This window comes from Monodon monoceros, unplaced genomic scaffold (assembly GCF_005190385.1).
Source record: "Monodon monoceros isolate NGI ecotype Baffin Bay Population unplaced genomic scaffold, NGI_Narwhal_1 Super_Scaffold_18, whole genome shotgun sequence".
NCBI lineage: Eukaryota > Metazoa > Chordata > Mammalia > Artiodactyla > Monodontidae > Monodon > Monodon monoceros.
The window spans coordinates 73,286,231-73,303,532 of NW_021703774.1; the positions used below are offsets into that span (position 1 = coordinate 73,286,231).

The following is a 17,302-nucleotide window of genomic DNA, read 5'->3' on the forward strand; positions in this document are numbered from 1 at the left end:
AAATTTCTAGGCCTGTCTTCTTTTTCCACCCCCAGGAACATAGTTAAGTATTGTCCAGACATTTCAACTTGGCTATCCCATATCAGTTAAAACCAAACTTCATCAACTTTTCCTGACTTTCCTATCTTTATTAATTGTTTCACAAGTTGGTTTTCCAGGCTCAAAGAGTTATTGAATCTTTTCTCCATTATCATTTATATCCAGTTTGTCATTGGGGCCCACTTCAAATGTTTTTTTATCTCCCTATTATCACCCCATACTAGATTTTAAATTTCTGAGGACAGAGAAAATATGTTATGCTGCTTTGCATTTCCTATGACTTAACCAATAATATATGTATAGCATATTGAATAACTTTAATTTGAATGAAGTATATCAACCAGGGTCTTTTGTTTCTTCTTTTCTGAAAGGTACTACTAAAGTCAGACAGCCCAACGGGTGATGTTTTACTGGATGAAACTCTCAAACACATCAAAGCAACTGAACCCACAGAAACTGTCCAAACATGGATAGAGCTACTCACTGGTAAGATGACTCAGAATGATTTAAAAATCCCACATTTTATAATTTTTATCCTACTCTTAAGGTTGGGAGAAGAAGTATAGAAGATCAGGGTGCTGCGTAAGATATATATGCTTCACTGTTTAACTGTACTAATGAGGGACAAAAAAGACATGATTAATCAGTACGTAAAGTTTTCCAGAGCTTCATCTTACCTCTGTCCACCTCATAAGCTCACAAGAAATTTTTTAACAACCATGTTGATGTATAATTCACATCCCATACAGATGACCCATTTAAAGTATACAATTAAATGGATTTTAGTATATTCACACAATTGTGCAACCATCATCACAACCTAAGTTTAGAACATTTTCATCATCCCCAAAATAAACCCCATACTCATTAGCAGTTTTCCCCACATTTCCCCAACCCTCCTGCCCAGCTACAGGCAACCACTAATCTACGTTCTATCTCTGTAGATTTGCCTATTCTGGATATTCCATATAAATGAAATCTTACAACTTATGGTTTTTTGTGACTAACTTCTGAGGATAATATTTTCAAGGTTCATCCATGTTGTGGCATGTATTAGCACTTCATTCCTTTTTTTCTCAAGGGCAAGTTCAAAAAATTTAATATGAATAATCAAGCCTAAGGCATAATATTTTAGGAGAATATTCCACAGGGCACTTTGAGATCACAGCCAGTGTCACCTTCTGGACCAGTTTTTTTTTTTTTTTTTTTTTTTTGCGGTACACGGGCCTCTCACTGCCACGGCCTCTCCCGTTGCAGAGCACAGGCTCCAGATGCACAGGCTCAGTGGCCATGGCTCACAGGCCCAGCCGCTCCGCGGCATGTGGGATCTTCCCGGACCGGGGCACGAACCCGTGTCCCCTGCATCAGCAGGCGGACTCTCAACCACTGTGCCACCAGGGAAGACCTGGAACAATTTTTTTAACTGAAGTTTTTATTGAGACATTTGTATATTCACATGCAGTTGCAAGAAATAATACAGAAAGATCCCTTTATATGCTTTGTCCAGAATCCCCCACTGGTAACATTTCTCAAAATTTTAAAATATGACAACCAGGATACTGAAATTGATACAATCCACCAATCTTATTAGAATTTCCCCCCCCCTTTTTTTTTTTGGCCACACTGCATAGCATGCAGAATCTTAGTTCCCCAACCAAGGATCAAACTTGTGCCCCCTGCAATGGAAGTGCAGAGTCTTAACCACCGGACCACCAGGGAAGTCCCAAGAATTTCCCGTTTTAATTTGACTCCTTTTTATTGCCAAATAATGTTTCATTGTATGGTTATACAACTTTAATTACTTATTCATCAGTTGATGGACATTTGAGTTATTTCCACTTTTTGGCTATTATGAATAGTGCTGCTATGAACATTCATAGACAGGTTTTTGTGTGGACATGTTTTAACTTTGGGGGGGTATATAGTTAACTTTTTATTGTGGTAAAATATACATATTTATTATCTTAATCATAAGTGTACAATTCAGTGACATTAAATACAGGCACAGTGTTATATAACCATCACTTCTCTCTACACTCAAAGCTTTCACATCATTGCAAACACCCCTCTTCCTCCCTCCCCTCATTCCATCTACTTTCTGTCTCTGAATTTGCCTGTACTAAGTAACTCATATAAGTGGAATCATATAATATTCTCCTTCTATGTCTGGCTTATTTCACTAAGCATGTTTTCAAGATCCATTCATTTTGTAGCATACATCAAAATCTCATTCCTTTTTATGGTTGAATTTCCACTGTATGTGTATACCACATTTTGTTCATTTCATCTGTTGATGTACACTTGGGTGTTTCCATCTTTTGGCTATTGTGGATAATGCTCCTGGGAACATTTTCGTACATATATCTGTTCAAGTCACTGCTTTCCATTCTTTTGGATGTATATCTTGGAGTAGAATTACTGGGTATGTGATAGTTCAATGTTTTGAGAAACCACCAAACTTTTTCTACAGAGGCTGCACTCTTTTACATTCTTACCAGCCAAGTGTGAAGGTTGCAGTTTCTCCACATCCTCATCAGCACTTTTTATATTCTAATTTTTGTTTTGTTTTGTTTTGTTTTTAATTATAGCCATCCTAGTAGGTGTGAAGTGGTATCTCACTGTGGTTTTGATTTGCATTTCCCTAATGATTAATGATGTTGAGCATCTTTTCATGGACCATTTATATATCTTCTTTGGAGAAATGTCTATTCAAGTACTTTGCCCATTTTTGAATTGGCTTCTGTTGTTGTTTTTGAGTTTTAGAAGCTCTTTCTATATTCTAGATAGTAATCCCTTATCAGATATATGATTTGCAAATATTTTCTCTCATTCTGTTATTTCTTCGTTTTATTGATAATAACTCTTGATGTACAAAATTTCAAGAAGTCCAACTTATCTACTTGTTGCCTGTACTTTTGGTGTCATATCCATGAAATCTTTGCCAAATCTGATGTCATAAAGATTTTCCCCAGTGCTTTATTCTAAGAGTTTTATAGTTTTAGTTCTTAAATTTGGTTCTTTGATCCATTTTTACTTAATTTTTGTATATGATGTAAGGTAAAGGTTCAGCTTCATTCTTTTGCATGTGGATATGCAGTTTCTCAGAACCATTTGTTAAAAATACTATTCTTTCCCCCTTGAATGGTGTTGGCAGCCTTGTTGAAAAATCAGTTGACCATATCTGTGAGGGTTTATTTCTGGGCTCTCTGTTCTATTGCATTAATCTGTATGTTTGTCCTTGTGCCAGTACCATACTGTTTTACTTACTGTAGCTTGGTAGTAAGTTTTGAAGTTGGGAAAGTATGAGTCCACTAACTTTATTCTTCTTTTTCAAGTTATTTTGGCTGTTCTGGGTCCCTTGCAATTCCATATGAATTTGAGGATCAGCTTTTCCACTTCTGTGGAAAAGACTGTTAGAATTTGATAGGGATTGTGTTGAACCTCTAGATCTCTTCAGGTGGTATTGCCATTTTAACAGTGTTAAGTCTTCCTGTCCATTAAAAGAAGCTCAGTCTGTCTTTCCATTATTTATGTGTTCTTTAATTTCTTTCAGCAGTGTTTTATAGTTTTCAGTGTACAAATCTTCCACCTCCCTGGTTAGACTTATTCCTAAATATTTAATTTTCTTAGACACTATTATAAATGAGATTGCTTTCTTAATTTCATTTTCAGATTATTCATTTCTGATATATAGAAACAACTGATTTTTTGTGTGTTCATCTTGTACCCTGCAACTTAGCTGAGTTTATTAGCTCTAGTAGCTTTTTGTGTACTTTGGGGGATTTTCTATCTGCAAACAGAGATAGTTTTAGTTTTTCCTTTACAATTTAGATGCCTTTAATTTTTTCTTTCTTGTCTACTAGCTCTGGCCAGAACTTCCAGTAAATTGTTGAATAGCAGTGGTGAAAGCAGGCATCCTTGTCTTTCTTGTTCCTTGACCTTTGGGGGATCTTTTACAATTAGCTTTGAGGTTTTCATAAATACTCTTTATCATGTTGAGGAATTTTTCTTTTACTCCTAGTTTCCTAGAAGTTTTTATCACGAAATGGTGTTTGTTTTTCTCAAGTTGCTTTTCTGAGTCAAGTGAGATGATCATGTGGGGGTTTTCTTCATTCTGTTAAATGATGTATTACATTGTTTGACTTTTTATTGAGTTAAAATTGGCATAAACATTATATTAATTTCAGGTGTACATCATATTGATTCAATATTTGTACATATTATGAAATGATCACCACAATAATTCTAGTTAGTATCCATCATCACACATAGGTAGGTTTTTTTTTCTTGTGTGAGAACTTTTTAAAAAATATATTTATTTATTTCGCTGCACCGGGTCTTAGTTGCAGCACGCAGGATCTTCATTGCTGCATGCAGGATCTTCATTGCGGCATACAGGACCTTTTAGTTGTGGCAAGTAGGATCTTTAGTTGTGGCATGTGAGCTCTTAGCTGTGGCATGTGGGATCTAGTTCTCCAACCGGGGATCGAACCTGGGCCCCCTGTGTTGGGAGCATGGAGTCTTAACCACTGGACCACCAGGGAAGTCCTGAGAACTTTTAAGATCTGTTTTCTTGGAACTTTCAAATATATAATACAGTGTCATTAACTATAGTCACCATGCTGTACATTACATCCCCAGGATTTATTTATTTTATAACTAGAATTTTGTATCTTTTGATCTCCTTCAGCCATTCTGGCATTCTCCCCCTCCCTGCCCCTAGCAACTACCAATCTGTTCTCTGTATCTATGATTTTGGAATTTTTTGTTTTTGTTTTACATTCCACATACAAGTGAGATCATAATAGTATTTGTCTTTCTCTGTCTGACTTTTTTTTTTATAGATTTATGCGGGCACTCAGCCTCACTTATTTATTTTATTTTATTTTATTTTTTAAAAAATATTTATTTATATATTTGGTTGTGCCGGGTCTTTGTTGCAGCAGGCAGGCTCCTTAGTTGCAGCTCGCAGCCTCCTTAGTTGCAGCAGGAGGACTCCTTAGTTGCAGCTCGCAGGCTCATTAGTTGTGGCAGGCAGGCTCCTTAGTTGCAGCTCAAGGGCTCCTTAGTTGCAGCATGTAACTCTTAGTTGTGGCATGCATGTGGGATCTAGTTCCCTGACCAGGGATTGAACCCAGGCCCCCTGCGTTGGGAGCACGGAGTCTTCACCACTGTACCACCAGGGAAGTCCCTCTGTCTGACTTACTTCACTTAGCATAATGCCCTCAAGGTCCATCCAGGTTGTCATGAATGGCAAGATTTCCTGTTTTTTATGGTTGAATAATATTCTGTTGTATGTATATGTGTGCATATATGTATGTGTGTGGTGTGTGTATATACATATACCACATTTTCTTTATCCATTCATCCATAATTGATATTTAAGTTGCTTCCATGTCTTGGCTATTATAAATAATGCTGCAGTGAACATGGGGTGCATATATCTTTTCAATTCTACTCAGAAGTAGAATTACTAGATTATATGATAGTTGTAATTTTAAGTTTTTGAGAAACCTCTATACTGTTTTCTTTTTTTTTAATTAAAAATTTTTTTTTAATTTTATTTATTTTTTTGGCTACATTGGGTCTTCATTGCTGCACGTGGGCTTTCTCTAGTTGTGGTGAGTGGGGGCTACTTTTCATTGCAGTGCGTGGACTTCTCATTGCAGTGGCTTCTCTTGTGGAGCACGGGCTCTAGGCGCGCAGGCTTCAGTAGTTGTGGCATGCGGGCTCAGTAATTGTGGCTCATGGGCTGTAGAGCACAGGCTCAGTAGTTGTGGCGCATGGGCTTAGGTGCTCTGCAGCATGTGAGATCTTCCCAGACCAGGGATTAAACCATGTCCCCTGCATTGGCAGGTGGATTCTCAACCACTGCACCACCAGGGAAGTCCTATACTGTTTTCTGTAGTGACTGGGCCAATTTACATTTTCACTAACAGTACACAAGGGTTCCCTTTTCTCTATATCCTCACCAACAGTTGTTATTCTTGGTCTTTTTAATATTAGCCATCTTAACAAATGTGGAATGATATCACACTATGGTTTTGATTTGCATTTCCTTGATGATTAGTGATGTTGAGCGCATTTTCATGTGTCTTTTGGCCATTTGTATGTCTTCTTTAGAAAAATGTCTATTCAGGTCCTCAGCCCATTTGATTTTCTGTTACATTCCTGGGATAAATTTTACTTAATCAAGGTGAATAATCATTTTATTATGCTGTTGGATTCAATTTGCTAATATTTTATTAAGAATTTTGCATCTATATTCATAGGACTTATTAGTCTGTAACTTTCTTTTCTTGTGATGTATTTTTTTAATTTATTAATTTATTATTATTTTTTGGCTGCATTGGGTCTTTGTTGCTGCGCGCGGGCTTTCTCTAGTTATGTCGAGTGGGGGCTACTCTTCATTGCGATTCACAGGCTTCTCATTGCGGTGGCTTCTCTTGTTATGGAGCACAGGCTCTAGGCGCACAGGCTTCAGTAGTTGTGGCACACGGACTCGGTAGTTGTGGCTCACGAGCTGGGCTTAGTTGCTCCGCCGCACGTGGAATCTTCCCAGACCAGGGCTCAAACCCATGTCCCCCTGCATTGACAGGCAGATTCTTAACCACTGTGCCACCAGTGAAGTACTCTTGTGATGTCTTTATCTGGCTTTAGTATCAGGATAATCCTTGCCTCACAGAATGAATTAGGAGGCGTTCCCTCTTCAGTTTTTTGGAAGACTTTGAGAAGGATTTGTGTTAATTCTTGTTTAAATGTTAGGTAGAATTCACTGATGAAGCCATCTGGTCCAGGACTTTTCTTTTTGGGGAGGTTTTTGATTACTGATTTCATCTTTTTTTTTTTTTTTTTGCGGTATGTGGGCCTCTCACTGTTGTGGCCTCTCCCGTTGAGGAGCACAGGCTCCGGATGCGCAGGCTCAGCGGCCATGGCTTACGGGCCTAGCCGCTCCGTGGCACGTGGGATCTTCCCGGACCGGGGCACGAACCCATGTCCCCTGCATCAGCAGGCGGACTCTCAACCACTGCACCACCAGGGAAGCCCTGATTTCATCTTTTTACTTGCTATAAATCTGTTGAAATTTTCTATGTCTTCATCAGTCAGTTTAGATAATTTGAGTGTTTCAGGGAATTTGTCCATTTCTTCTAGGTTATATAATTTGTTGGCTTACCATTATTCATAGTATTCTCTTATAATCCTTTTTTTAATCTTTGCAAGGTCAGTTGTAATGTCCCCACTTTAATTTCTCATTTTAGTTGTTTGTATCTTTTCTCTTTTTCTTTGGCAGTCTACCTAAAAGTTTGTGAATTTTGTTGATCTTTTCAAAAAACCAACTCTTTGTTTCTTTGGTCTTCTTTGTTGTTTTTCTGATTTCTCTTTTTGTTCATCTCTTCTCTAATCTTTATTTCGTTCCTTCTGTTAGCTTTGGGTTTACTTTGCTCTTCTTTTTCTAGTCCATTAAAGTGTAAAGTTAGGTGATTGATTTGAGACTTACTTTTTTAATTTAGGCATTTACAGCTATAAATTTCCCTCTGAGCACTGCTTTCACTATATCCCATACATTTTAGTGCATTGTGTTTTCATCCATTTCTAAGTATTTTTTAATTTCCCTTGTAATTTCTTCTTTGACCCATTGGTTGTTTAAGCTTGTTTAATTTACACATATAGGCAAATTTTCATTTTCCTTCTTTTACTTATTTCTAATTTCATCCCATTGTTGTCAGAGAAGATACTTTGTATGTATCTTTTGAAATCTATTGAGATTTATTTTATGGCCTAACAAGTGGTCTGTCCTGGAGAATGTGCCATGTACACTTGAGAAGAATGTGTATTCTGCTGTTAGGTGGAGTGTTCTGTATATGTCTGTTAGGCTTAGTGAGTTTATTATGTTGTTGAATCTTCTATTTTTTAATTATTTTCAGTCTACTTGATCTAAGTCTCATTGAAAATGGGGTGTTATAAAACTGTCTACTTCTGACTGTTCTGCCCATTTTGCTTCATATATTTTGAGCCTGTTCTTAGGAGTGTAAATATTTATACTTGTTATATCTTCTTGTACTGAACGTTTTATTAATATATAATATCTTTCTCTGTCTCTCTTACCTTACATAATTTTAAATCTATTTTGTCCAAAATTAGTATAGCCACCCCTGCTGTCTTTTTTGGTTACTATTTGAATGGAATATCTTTTTCCATCCATTCACTTTCAGCCTATCTGTGTCCTTCATAGGACACATAGACAGCATATAATTGGATTATATTTTTTAACCCATTCTGCCAATTTTTTCTTATTATTAAGTAGTTTAATCCATTTACATTTAAAGTAATTACTGATAAGGAGACAGTCAATTCTGCCATTTTGCTATTTGTTTTCTTTTTTTAATTAAAAATTTTTTTTAATTTTTTTATTTATTTTATTTTTGGCTGCATTTGGTCTTCATTGCTGCACACAGGCTTTCTTTAGTTGTGGAGTGGGGGCTACTCTTCGTTGTGGCACACGAGCTTCTCATTGCAGTGGCTTCTCTTGTGGAGCATGGGCTCTAGGCCCACGGGCTTCAATAGTTGTGGCACACGGGCTCAGTAGTTGTGGCTCGCAGGCTCTAGAGTGCAGGCTCAGTAGTTGAGGCACACGGGCTTAGTTGCTCCACAGCATGTGGGATTTTCCCAGACCAGGGCATGAACCTGTGTCCCCTGCATTGGCAGGCGGATTCTTAACCACTGCGCCACCAGGGAAGTCCCATTTTTTCTGTTTTTTGTTTGTTTTTTCCTTCAGCCTCGCCACACAGCTTTCAGGATCTTAGTTCCCTGACCAGGGATTGAACCCACACCCTTGGCAGTGAAAGCACAGAGTCCTAACCACTGGACCACCAGGAAATTCCCTACATAGTGTTTATTATATGTTGCTAGATTTGTTTGATAGTATTTTGTTGAGCATTTTTGTACCTATATTCATAAGGGATATTGGTCTATAGTTTTCTTGTGAAGTCTGTCTCCTTTTACTATCAGAGTAATACTGTGTAGACTAAGGAAGTGTTCCCTCCTCTTCCTCTTCTTTTTTTTAAGCATTTGTGAAGGATTGGCATTAATTCTTCATTAACGTTTGGTAGAATTACCAGTAAAGCCATCTTGACCACACTTTTCTTTGTGGGAAGTTTTAAAGTTACTATTCAATCTATTTACTTGTTATATATTCAAACTCTCTCTTTCTTGTTGAGTTGGTTTAGGTAATTTCTGTATTTCAAAGAATTTGTCCATTCTTCTAGGTTGTCTAATTTGTTGGCATCCTGTTTTTCATAGTATTTCCTTATAATTCTTTTTATTTTTGTAAGGTCAGTAGTGATGTCTCCTCTTTCATTCCTAATTTTAGTAATTTTGAGTCTTCTCTCTTTTTTCCTTAGTCACTCTAGGTTTGTCCTTTTTTTTATCTTTTCATTGAACCAAGTTTTGATTTGATTTTCTCTGTTTCCTCTCTAATCTTTATTATTTACTTTCTCCTGCTTGCTTTGGGTTTAGTATGATCTTCTTTTTCTAGTTTTTTAAGATAGAATGTTAGGTTATTGATTTGACATCTCCTTTTCTAATATAGCATTTGGATCATAAATTTCCCTCTTCGTACTGCTTTAAGCTGCATCCCATAAGTTCTGGTATGTTGTGGGGTTTCTTTCATTCAACTCAAAAGTATTTTTTAAATTTTCCTTGTGATTTCTTCTTTGACTCATTGGTTATTTCAGATTGTGTTGCGTAATTTCCACATATTTTTTAATTTCCCAAATTTCCTTCTGTTACTAATTTCTAGTTTAATTCCATTGTGATTGGATAGCATACTTCGTATGTTTTCAGTCCTTTTAAATTTATTAAGGTTTGTTTTATGGCCTGGCATATGGTCTATCCTGGAGAATGTTTCATGTGCACTTAAGAAGAATGTACATTCTACTGTTATAGGGTAGAATATTCTATAGATGTCTTCTTAGGTCTAGTTGGCTTATAATGTTGTTCAAGCCTTCTATTTATTTTTCCCATAGGTGAGACCTGGAACCCTTTCAAATTACAGTACCAGCTGAGAAATGTAAGAGAGAGAATTGCAAAGAACCTAGTAGAGAAGGGTATTCTAACCACTGAGAAGCAGAATTTCCTCCTATTTGACATGACTACTCACCCAGTGACCAATACAACAGAGAAGCAGCGACTAGTGAAAAAGCTTCAAGACAGTGTCCTAGAGCGGTGGGTAAATGACCCTCAGCGTATGGACAAGCGAACACTAGCACTACTGGTGCTAGCCCACTCCTCTGACGTGCTAGAGAATGTCTTCTCCTCTCTGACAGATGACAAGTATGATGTGGCAATGAATCGGGCCAAGGACCTAGTGGAACTGGACCCTGAGATAGAGGGGACAAAGCACAGTGCCACAGAGATGATCTGGGCCGTGCTGGCAGCCTTCAATAAATCCTAAAGCCAGCAGGTGGGTTTCTCCTTTTCCCTTACTGGCCAGTGACTGTCAGAGACACCATCAGCAAGCTTTGTGTGATGAGATGTTTTCCATCATGTTTTTTCCTTCTCTTGAATCAAACTCGTTATTTGGGAGAGCAACTTCAAGGCTCCTGTATAGACCTTGACTCTTATAAGCAGACTTTATTTTTCCCTATACTTCCACTCCAGAGGTGAATAAACTGGGTGAACCAACACACACCCAATAAATAAACATTTTCTCTCATTTCTTGGTTTACTTCCATCTAGTGTGCTTTTGCATTAGCAGGAATATCTAAGTGAGATTTGGATTTCTCTAGCCACAGAATGTGAATGAGATGTAGAGCAAACCATTTATCATATTTTTAAAATTTTATTTTCCATTTTAAATATATGTTTTCAGTCTGTCTCTCAGGCTCTGCTAAGTAATGTAGCTTGTTGAAGTAACCATCTCTTTGAATAAGGGGCAATGGAAACAAAACTAATTTTTGGAGCATATGGTCTCTGGGATATAAATGCGTGTCCCGCTAGTGGTTTTCTCATTTTTCCTTTTCTAACCTAATGAGAATATTCCAAATGTGATTACCTGGTTCTCACAGTCCTAGAACCAGAAATACATTCTCTACTCTCTCTCAGCATTATCCTACTCCATCATTCATTAGAACAGAAGTCTAAATGAAAAAAATGTATCTCTCAACCACCTCCTTCAAGCAGTCAGCAATACAATTTGCAAAGGGAGGTGGCATCAGAATTTCCTCTCTTTAGCACATGACTATCCTGATTCCTCCTGACTACTTTAAATGTCCCTACTCTGATTGAATTTAGGGAGTTGTAAATTTCAATTGCAGAAAGCAGCATCCTGAGTCCAGACAATATATCTAAACTCTAGATCTTCTTGTTCCCTATTTTGGCTTCCTACATAAATTTATAGATTCTGTCTATATTTAAGGGTTCTGGAGGTAGTTTTATCTATATTTAATCCACAGATACCCTTCTAGTCATTAGTCTTGTCTCAACACAACCATCTGTCTAACCAAATCGCTAAAACATTTTTTAATTCAGTAGTGAATGCAAACAGAAGCTTATTAAGAAAAATCCTGTTTAGAAGGGCAATTTGATCTTAAAAGCATCCTGATATAAAGTCCAGTATTTGGGAATATAAAGAGGACAGGCACCAAACTGTGCTAATGTCAAGCATTTGTTATGCTGATACTTTTAATGGATCTTGCCTCTTGACAGCTACAGAGAGACGGGCTATCAAAGGTCTAATACAGACGATCCAGACCTGACATCAAATCTTCCTGATCAGAAGTAATTAAATGAATGATTGTAACTTTCATCTTCTCCCCTAAACCTGTCTAGCTCCACAAAATTCCCAACTCAATTAACTTTCTTTTTTCACTTTTAGGTATCACTTAGGTGACTAGAGATATAAATTTTAAAGTGAAACAAATTCTTAAATGTGAAACTGAGTAGAGCTTCAGTCTGGCTCTCTAAAAGTATAAAAACCAGTCCCTGGTTGCCTCTACCTGACTTAGTTTTTTCTTTCCATATGAAAACAATTCAGCATGAATTGAAACCAGGTTTTCCTGTGGAAAGTTTCAGCTTGATTGGGAGAGTAGAAGTTGAGTTCTTTCTAGCAACTCTTGGTCAGTGTTTATTTTTATATTGTATCTCAATAAGATGAAGATGTCTTCAGTTTGAATCTGCATAATGTTCATTGCAAAACACCTTTTCATTTAATGCATATGGCCTTCACATTTCTGTATAATAAAGATCAATTATTGTCTCTGGTATCTCTGTGCAGTTTTACAACTTCAGTTATTTTAACTGGAAATGAGAACTTTTCACACAAGGCCAGTAACACTCCCGGTTTACACTAGGATACTAGCCTCTGTTTCATCCTGTGTGGAAAATTAGGCATACACAAATATTACAATTGTAACATATATATACTGGAGGGCAGGGCATGTTAAGTCTAACCCGAACACCAGCTAATGTAAAGTCTGAATAGTGTCTCCATCTCGAGCAAAATAAGTTACCCAATTACACCATTATTACCATGAAAATGAGTATATTCTATCCTATTAATAACTACTTGCACGTGACACCTGAACTTACTGAAGAGCTGAAAGTCTTAGGTTGCAAGTGTAGGTAACATACCTAACTATAACAGAGTTAACAATGTATGAAAAGAAAGATAATTGAGCTTGTAATTGGCTTATTGTTCTTCTTTTATAATGTCTACAGCATAAAGGACAATAAGAAATGTATTTACTAGGATTGTTTATACTTGTTATTTTTATTTCAGAAAAAGTATTGTTTTCCCATAAGTCATCCTTTGTAACAATGTTTCTCAAAATGTGGTGCATCAAAATAACCTTTGTGGGGGTGAGTACTTTGCCAAAATACAGGTTCCTAGTAAATCAGTCTCTGGGGTTGGGGGCTTAGGAAGCTGCATTTTAAACATAGTCTCTAAAAGCTTACACGTTAAAATTTGGGAACACTGCTTTATATTTTATTGCCTATAATTCATTCATCCAAAAAAATATTGAGTACTTACAAATTAAATGGCACTTGCTAGGTGTGACAATAAAAAATTGTGTAGGACACAATTTCGGCCCCCAAGAACTCACATTTAAGTGGGCAGATAAGATACTTTGTGATAAATACTCATGTGGAAGTAGAAACTTAATTTTTTTTTTTTTTTTTTTTGCGGTACGCAGGCCTCTCACTGTTGTGGCCTCTCCCGTTGCGGAGCACATGCTCCGGACGTGCAGGCTCAGCGGCCATGGCTCACGGGCCCAGCCACTCCACGGCATGTGGGATCTTCCCAGACCGGGGCACGAACCTGTGTCCCCTGCATCAGCAGGCGGACTCTCAACCACTGCGCTACCAGGGAAGCCCAAACTTAATTTTTAGAAGCACAAAGAAGTAGCATTCTTCCTGGGAACACTAGGAAAGACTTAGAAGAGGTTATTTATTATAGTGGCTTTCATGTATTGAGTACTTTTCTTGTGAGGTACTATTCTAACCACTTCATATATTTTCTCATTTAGTCCTCAACACTAAAAAACCATAGAAGATTATTTTAAAGAAAATTCAGAGAGGTAGTGAGGCTTACCTAAGGACACTGTGCAGAGCTTGAGTTCAAACACAGGCTTTTAACCACTACTCTCTCCTGCCTTCATTTAAGCTCAATCTTGAAGAATCTTCTCAGGTTGAAAAGGAAGAGCCAAGACTATGCTGGGCTAGGGAAACAAAATACAGAATGTACAAAGTAATTTGTTATGTGCTAGAATTTCATGAATGTGTGTGCTTTTCACATATCTATCTCTCAAAAGAGATTGTTCTAAGAGAGTATATCCAAGTTGTAGACTAAAGAAGGGTTTTTGGAACTAGCAAATTATCTGTTTTTGTTTACCTTCATTTATTCCTTCTCTGATGCTTTTCTTATATAAAACTTTTCTGGCATATCATTTTCCTTCTCCCTTAACTTCTTTTAACACTTCTTACAGGGCAAGTGTGCTGGACATAAATTCCCTCAGTTTTTATCTGAGAAAGTATTTATCCTTCGCTTTTGAAGGGTAATTTTACTGGATATAGAATTCTAGATTGCTGGGTGTTTTTTTGTTTTTGTTTTACAATACTATTTTATTTTTTATTTTTTTAAATATGTATTTATTTATTTGGCTGTGCCGGGTGTTCATTGTAGCATGCCAGATGAGGGATTTTTAGTTGCGGCATGCAAAATCTAGTTCCCTGACCAGGGATCGAACCCAGGCCTCCTGCATTGGGAGTGCAGAATCTTAACCACTGGACCACCAGGGAAGTCCCCAACACTTTAAATATTTCACTGTACTCACTTCTTGCATGAGTGTTTTCTGATATCAAATTTTAACAAAACTGGGCTTCCCTGGTGGCGCAGTGGTTGAGAATCTGCCTGCCAATGCAGGGGACACGGGTTTGAGCCCTGGTCTGGGAAGATCCCACATGCCGCGGAGCAGCTAGGCCTGTGAGCAACAACTACTGAGCCTGCGCGTCTGGAGCCTGTGCTCTGCAACAAGAGAGGCTGCGATAGTGAGAGGCCCGCACACCGCAATGAAGAGTGGCCCCCGTTTGCCCCAACTAGAGAAAGCCCTCGCACAGAAACGAAGACCCAACACAGCCAAAAGTAAATAAATTAATTTAAAAAATTTTTAACAAAACTATAAGGAGAATTCTAATTGAAAGATTTTTTAAATGTTCTTTACCTTTTCCATACAGCTAAAATGCACAGATTATATATTCATATAATTTCTAAGAATGTGTTTTACTCCCTAAAGAATAAAAATAATTGCTTTAATGCTGAAATAAGTTAAGTAGAATGGATTTTTTATATTTTCCTATTACCTATTACATGTGTACATGAATCTTTGTTCCTGTGTCCCCAGTTCTTCTCAAGGCCTTGGTCTGCCTTCCTTTTCTCCTCAGTGAGTTCCAGGTGTGTACATAATTTGGAAAGAGACAGACTAGACATGACTTCTTATTGATAAGTGAGAAAGGGAGCCGTCCCTCCCAGAAAGCAATAAAATTCTACGGAATGCAAGTCAGAAAAGCAAGGGTCACTTCCTGGCAGAAATCTTTTTCTAGCAGCCCCACTCACTGCTGTTAGTTTTTCTTTACATTCCAGATTGTAAAAAAGTAGATTCAATTTGGGTGGAAGGTGGGGAGCAAATACTCCATAAGAACTCTTCAGATAGATGTGTTTTGTGTAGATTTTTGTTCCCTGAATATCAGTACTCTGCCCACCACTTTGTTTTTCTCAACTAAGTGAACATCCCCAAGAATAATAGCATATTTTATCTGAACTTACTTTAGAAACTCAGCTAGGAATCTAGAGGCTTCTGCCCCGTCAGAAGGACTGCTTGACCAAATCGCCATGTTTCTGCCCCATATGCAAGCCCAATAGATGTATGTTATTCTCCTGATTTGATGGGAAGAAATTCAAAGCCAAAGTTTTTCTCATATATTTCAGAGATGCTGAGATCCCACTCCCAATCTAAAGATGAGTACTTCTCCAAAGATTTCTGGACATTTAAAGCCATAATACAACACCTCAAAATACTTATGGGTTAGCCTTAATAATAATTTTTTAAAAAAACTTTTTCCCCTAGCTCTGTCACCCCAGCCTTTCTTGAACTCCCAAGTGGAGGCCAGAAGGGTCTTAGATAACTTAGTTTAAACTGATTTATATTAAACTAAATTGGATTCCTTTCATCTGAGAGCAGGGAGGAAGAGATGTTTATGATCAAAGAGGGGAAGACTAGAGAAGGTCACAGAATAGTTGACTAGATTCTTAACATTATGAACATTTAAAAGACTGAACAAACACTTTTTATTTTAAAATGTTCATGTTTTAAAAATTAGATGACCTAATTCAGTCTTTCATTTCTCTCCTCCATCTTACTCTTCACATTAGATACCTTTTAAAACTTTTTATGGAATCATAACCAGAGAAAATTGCTTTAATCAAAATAAATAAAAATGTATGACTCAGTAATGAATAGTGAGCATTCCTATGTAACCAGCACCCCAGTCAAGAAACAAAACATTACCAGCTCGCCAAAAGCCCCCTTCATGCCCTCTCCCAGTCACTATATCCCTCCTTCAAGCTAACTACAATCCTGACTTTTAATACAATAGATTGGTTTTGCTTTTGAACGTTATATAAATGAAATCATCCAATATGTATTTTTTTGTGACGGTTGATTATTTTATTTTGAACATTTGGGTTGTTCTAGTTTGGAGCAATTATAAATAGAGCTGCTGTGAATACTTGTTTTGGTGAACATGAGAATGCATTTCAGTTGGATATATGTACCTAGGAGTGGAATTGTTGGACTATAGGGTTTCAATTACATTTAGCTTTAGTATATAGTGCCACCAGTTTTCCCAAGTATGGTTGTACCAATTTACACTCCCACCAACCATACTACAGAGCTTTTAAATTGTCAAATCATAAATTTGGGGCACATAACTGAACACAAATCTGAATAAATGAAGGTCACTGTAAATTCCTGTGACAATGCTTTAATTTATGGAAACAACTTCTCTGGTGGGCTTCAGTGGGTCTCTGTACACCCTGAAAATATATACAATATTTTTGCATGTATGCATGTGTGTATACATGCACTTTGAGGAGAGAAGAAACACAGCTTGTATTAGATTCTCAAAGATCAGATTTTCCATACTTTGGAAAACTGGTGGCTGTGTATACTAAAGCTAATCATAATCCAATCCTTCACACACACACACACACACACACACACACACACACACACACGTTAAGAATGATTGCTTTATGGGAGCCCAGCAATCAAGAAGCTATTTGCGAGCTTCCCTAGTGGCGCAGTGGTTGAGAGTCCGCCTGCCGATGCAGGGGACACGGGCTCGTGACCCGGTCCGGGAAGATCCCACATGCTGCGGAGCGGCTCGGCCTGTGAGCCATGACCGCTGAGCCTGCGCGTCCGGAGCCTGTGCTCTGCAACGGGAGAGGCCACAACAGTGAGAGGCCCGCAAAAAGAAAAAAAAGAAGCTATTTGCTTGCTATTAGCAAACTGTTCTACGTTGGTTATGGTGCATTGACATAGACAGTCTGAATAGGCAGGTTTCCTGTGGTTAACAGAGAAGGATTAGCACCCTTGACCACTTAATTTTCCTTTTATTTTTAGCAGGTTAAAATCCTTTATTAAAATAGCTTCATAATGTTTTGATAACTACATATTTTGAAACCTTTTTTTTTTTTTTTGCGGTA

General features: G+C 37.5%; 1 protein-coding gene across 2 annotated transcripts in view; it reads left to right on the forward strand.

Annotated features, from left to right (window-relative positions):
• Positions 1-12,494, forward strand: part of GOLPH3L (golgi phosphoprotein 3 like) — a 37,467-nt gene extending 24,973 nt beyond the window's left edge. Inside the window, exons 4-5 of one of the 2 annotated variants that reach the window (XM_029230545.1) lie at positions 411-525; positions 10,065-11,002. In XM_029230545.1, coding sequence (XP_029086378.1) covers positions 411-525; positions 10,065-10,492 — 543 coding nt within the window. In that variant the 3' untranslated portion in view covers positions 10,493-11,002. Of the gene's footprint in view, positions 1-410; positions 526-10,064 lie in introns of both variants that reach the window. The other variant, XM_029230546.1, reaches the window with a different exon arrangement.
• The last annotated feature ends 4,808 nt before the right edge of the window (positions 12,495-17,302 follow it).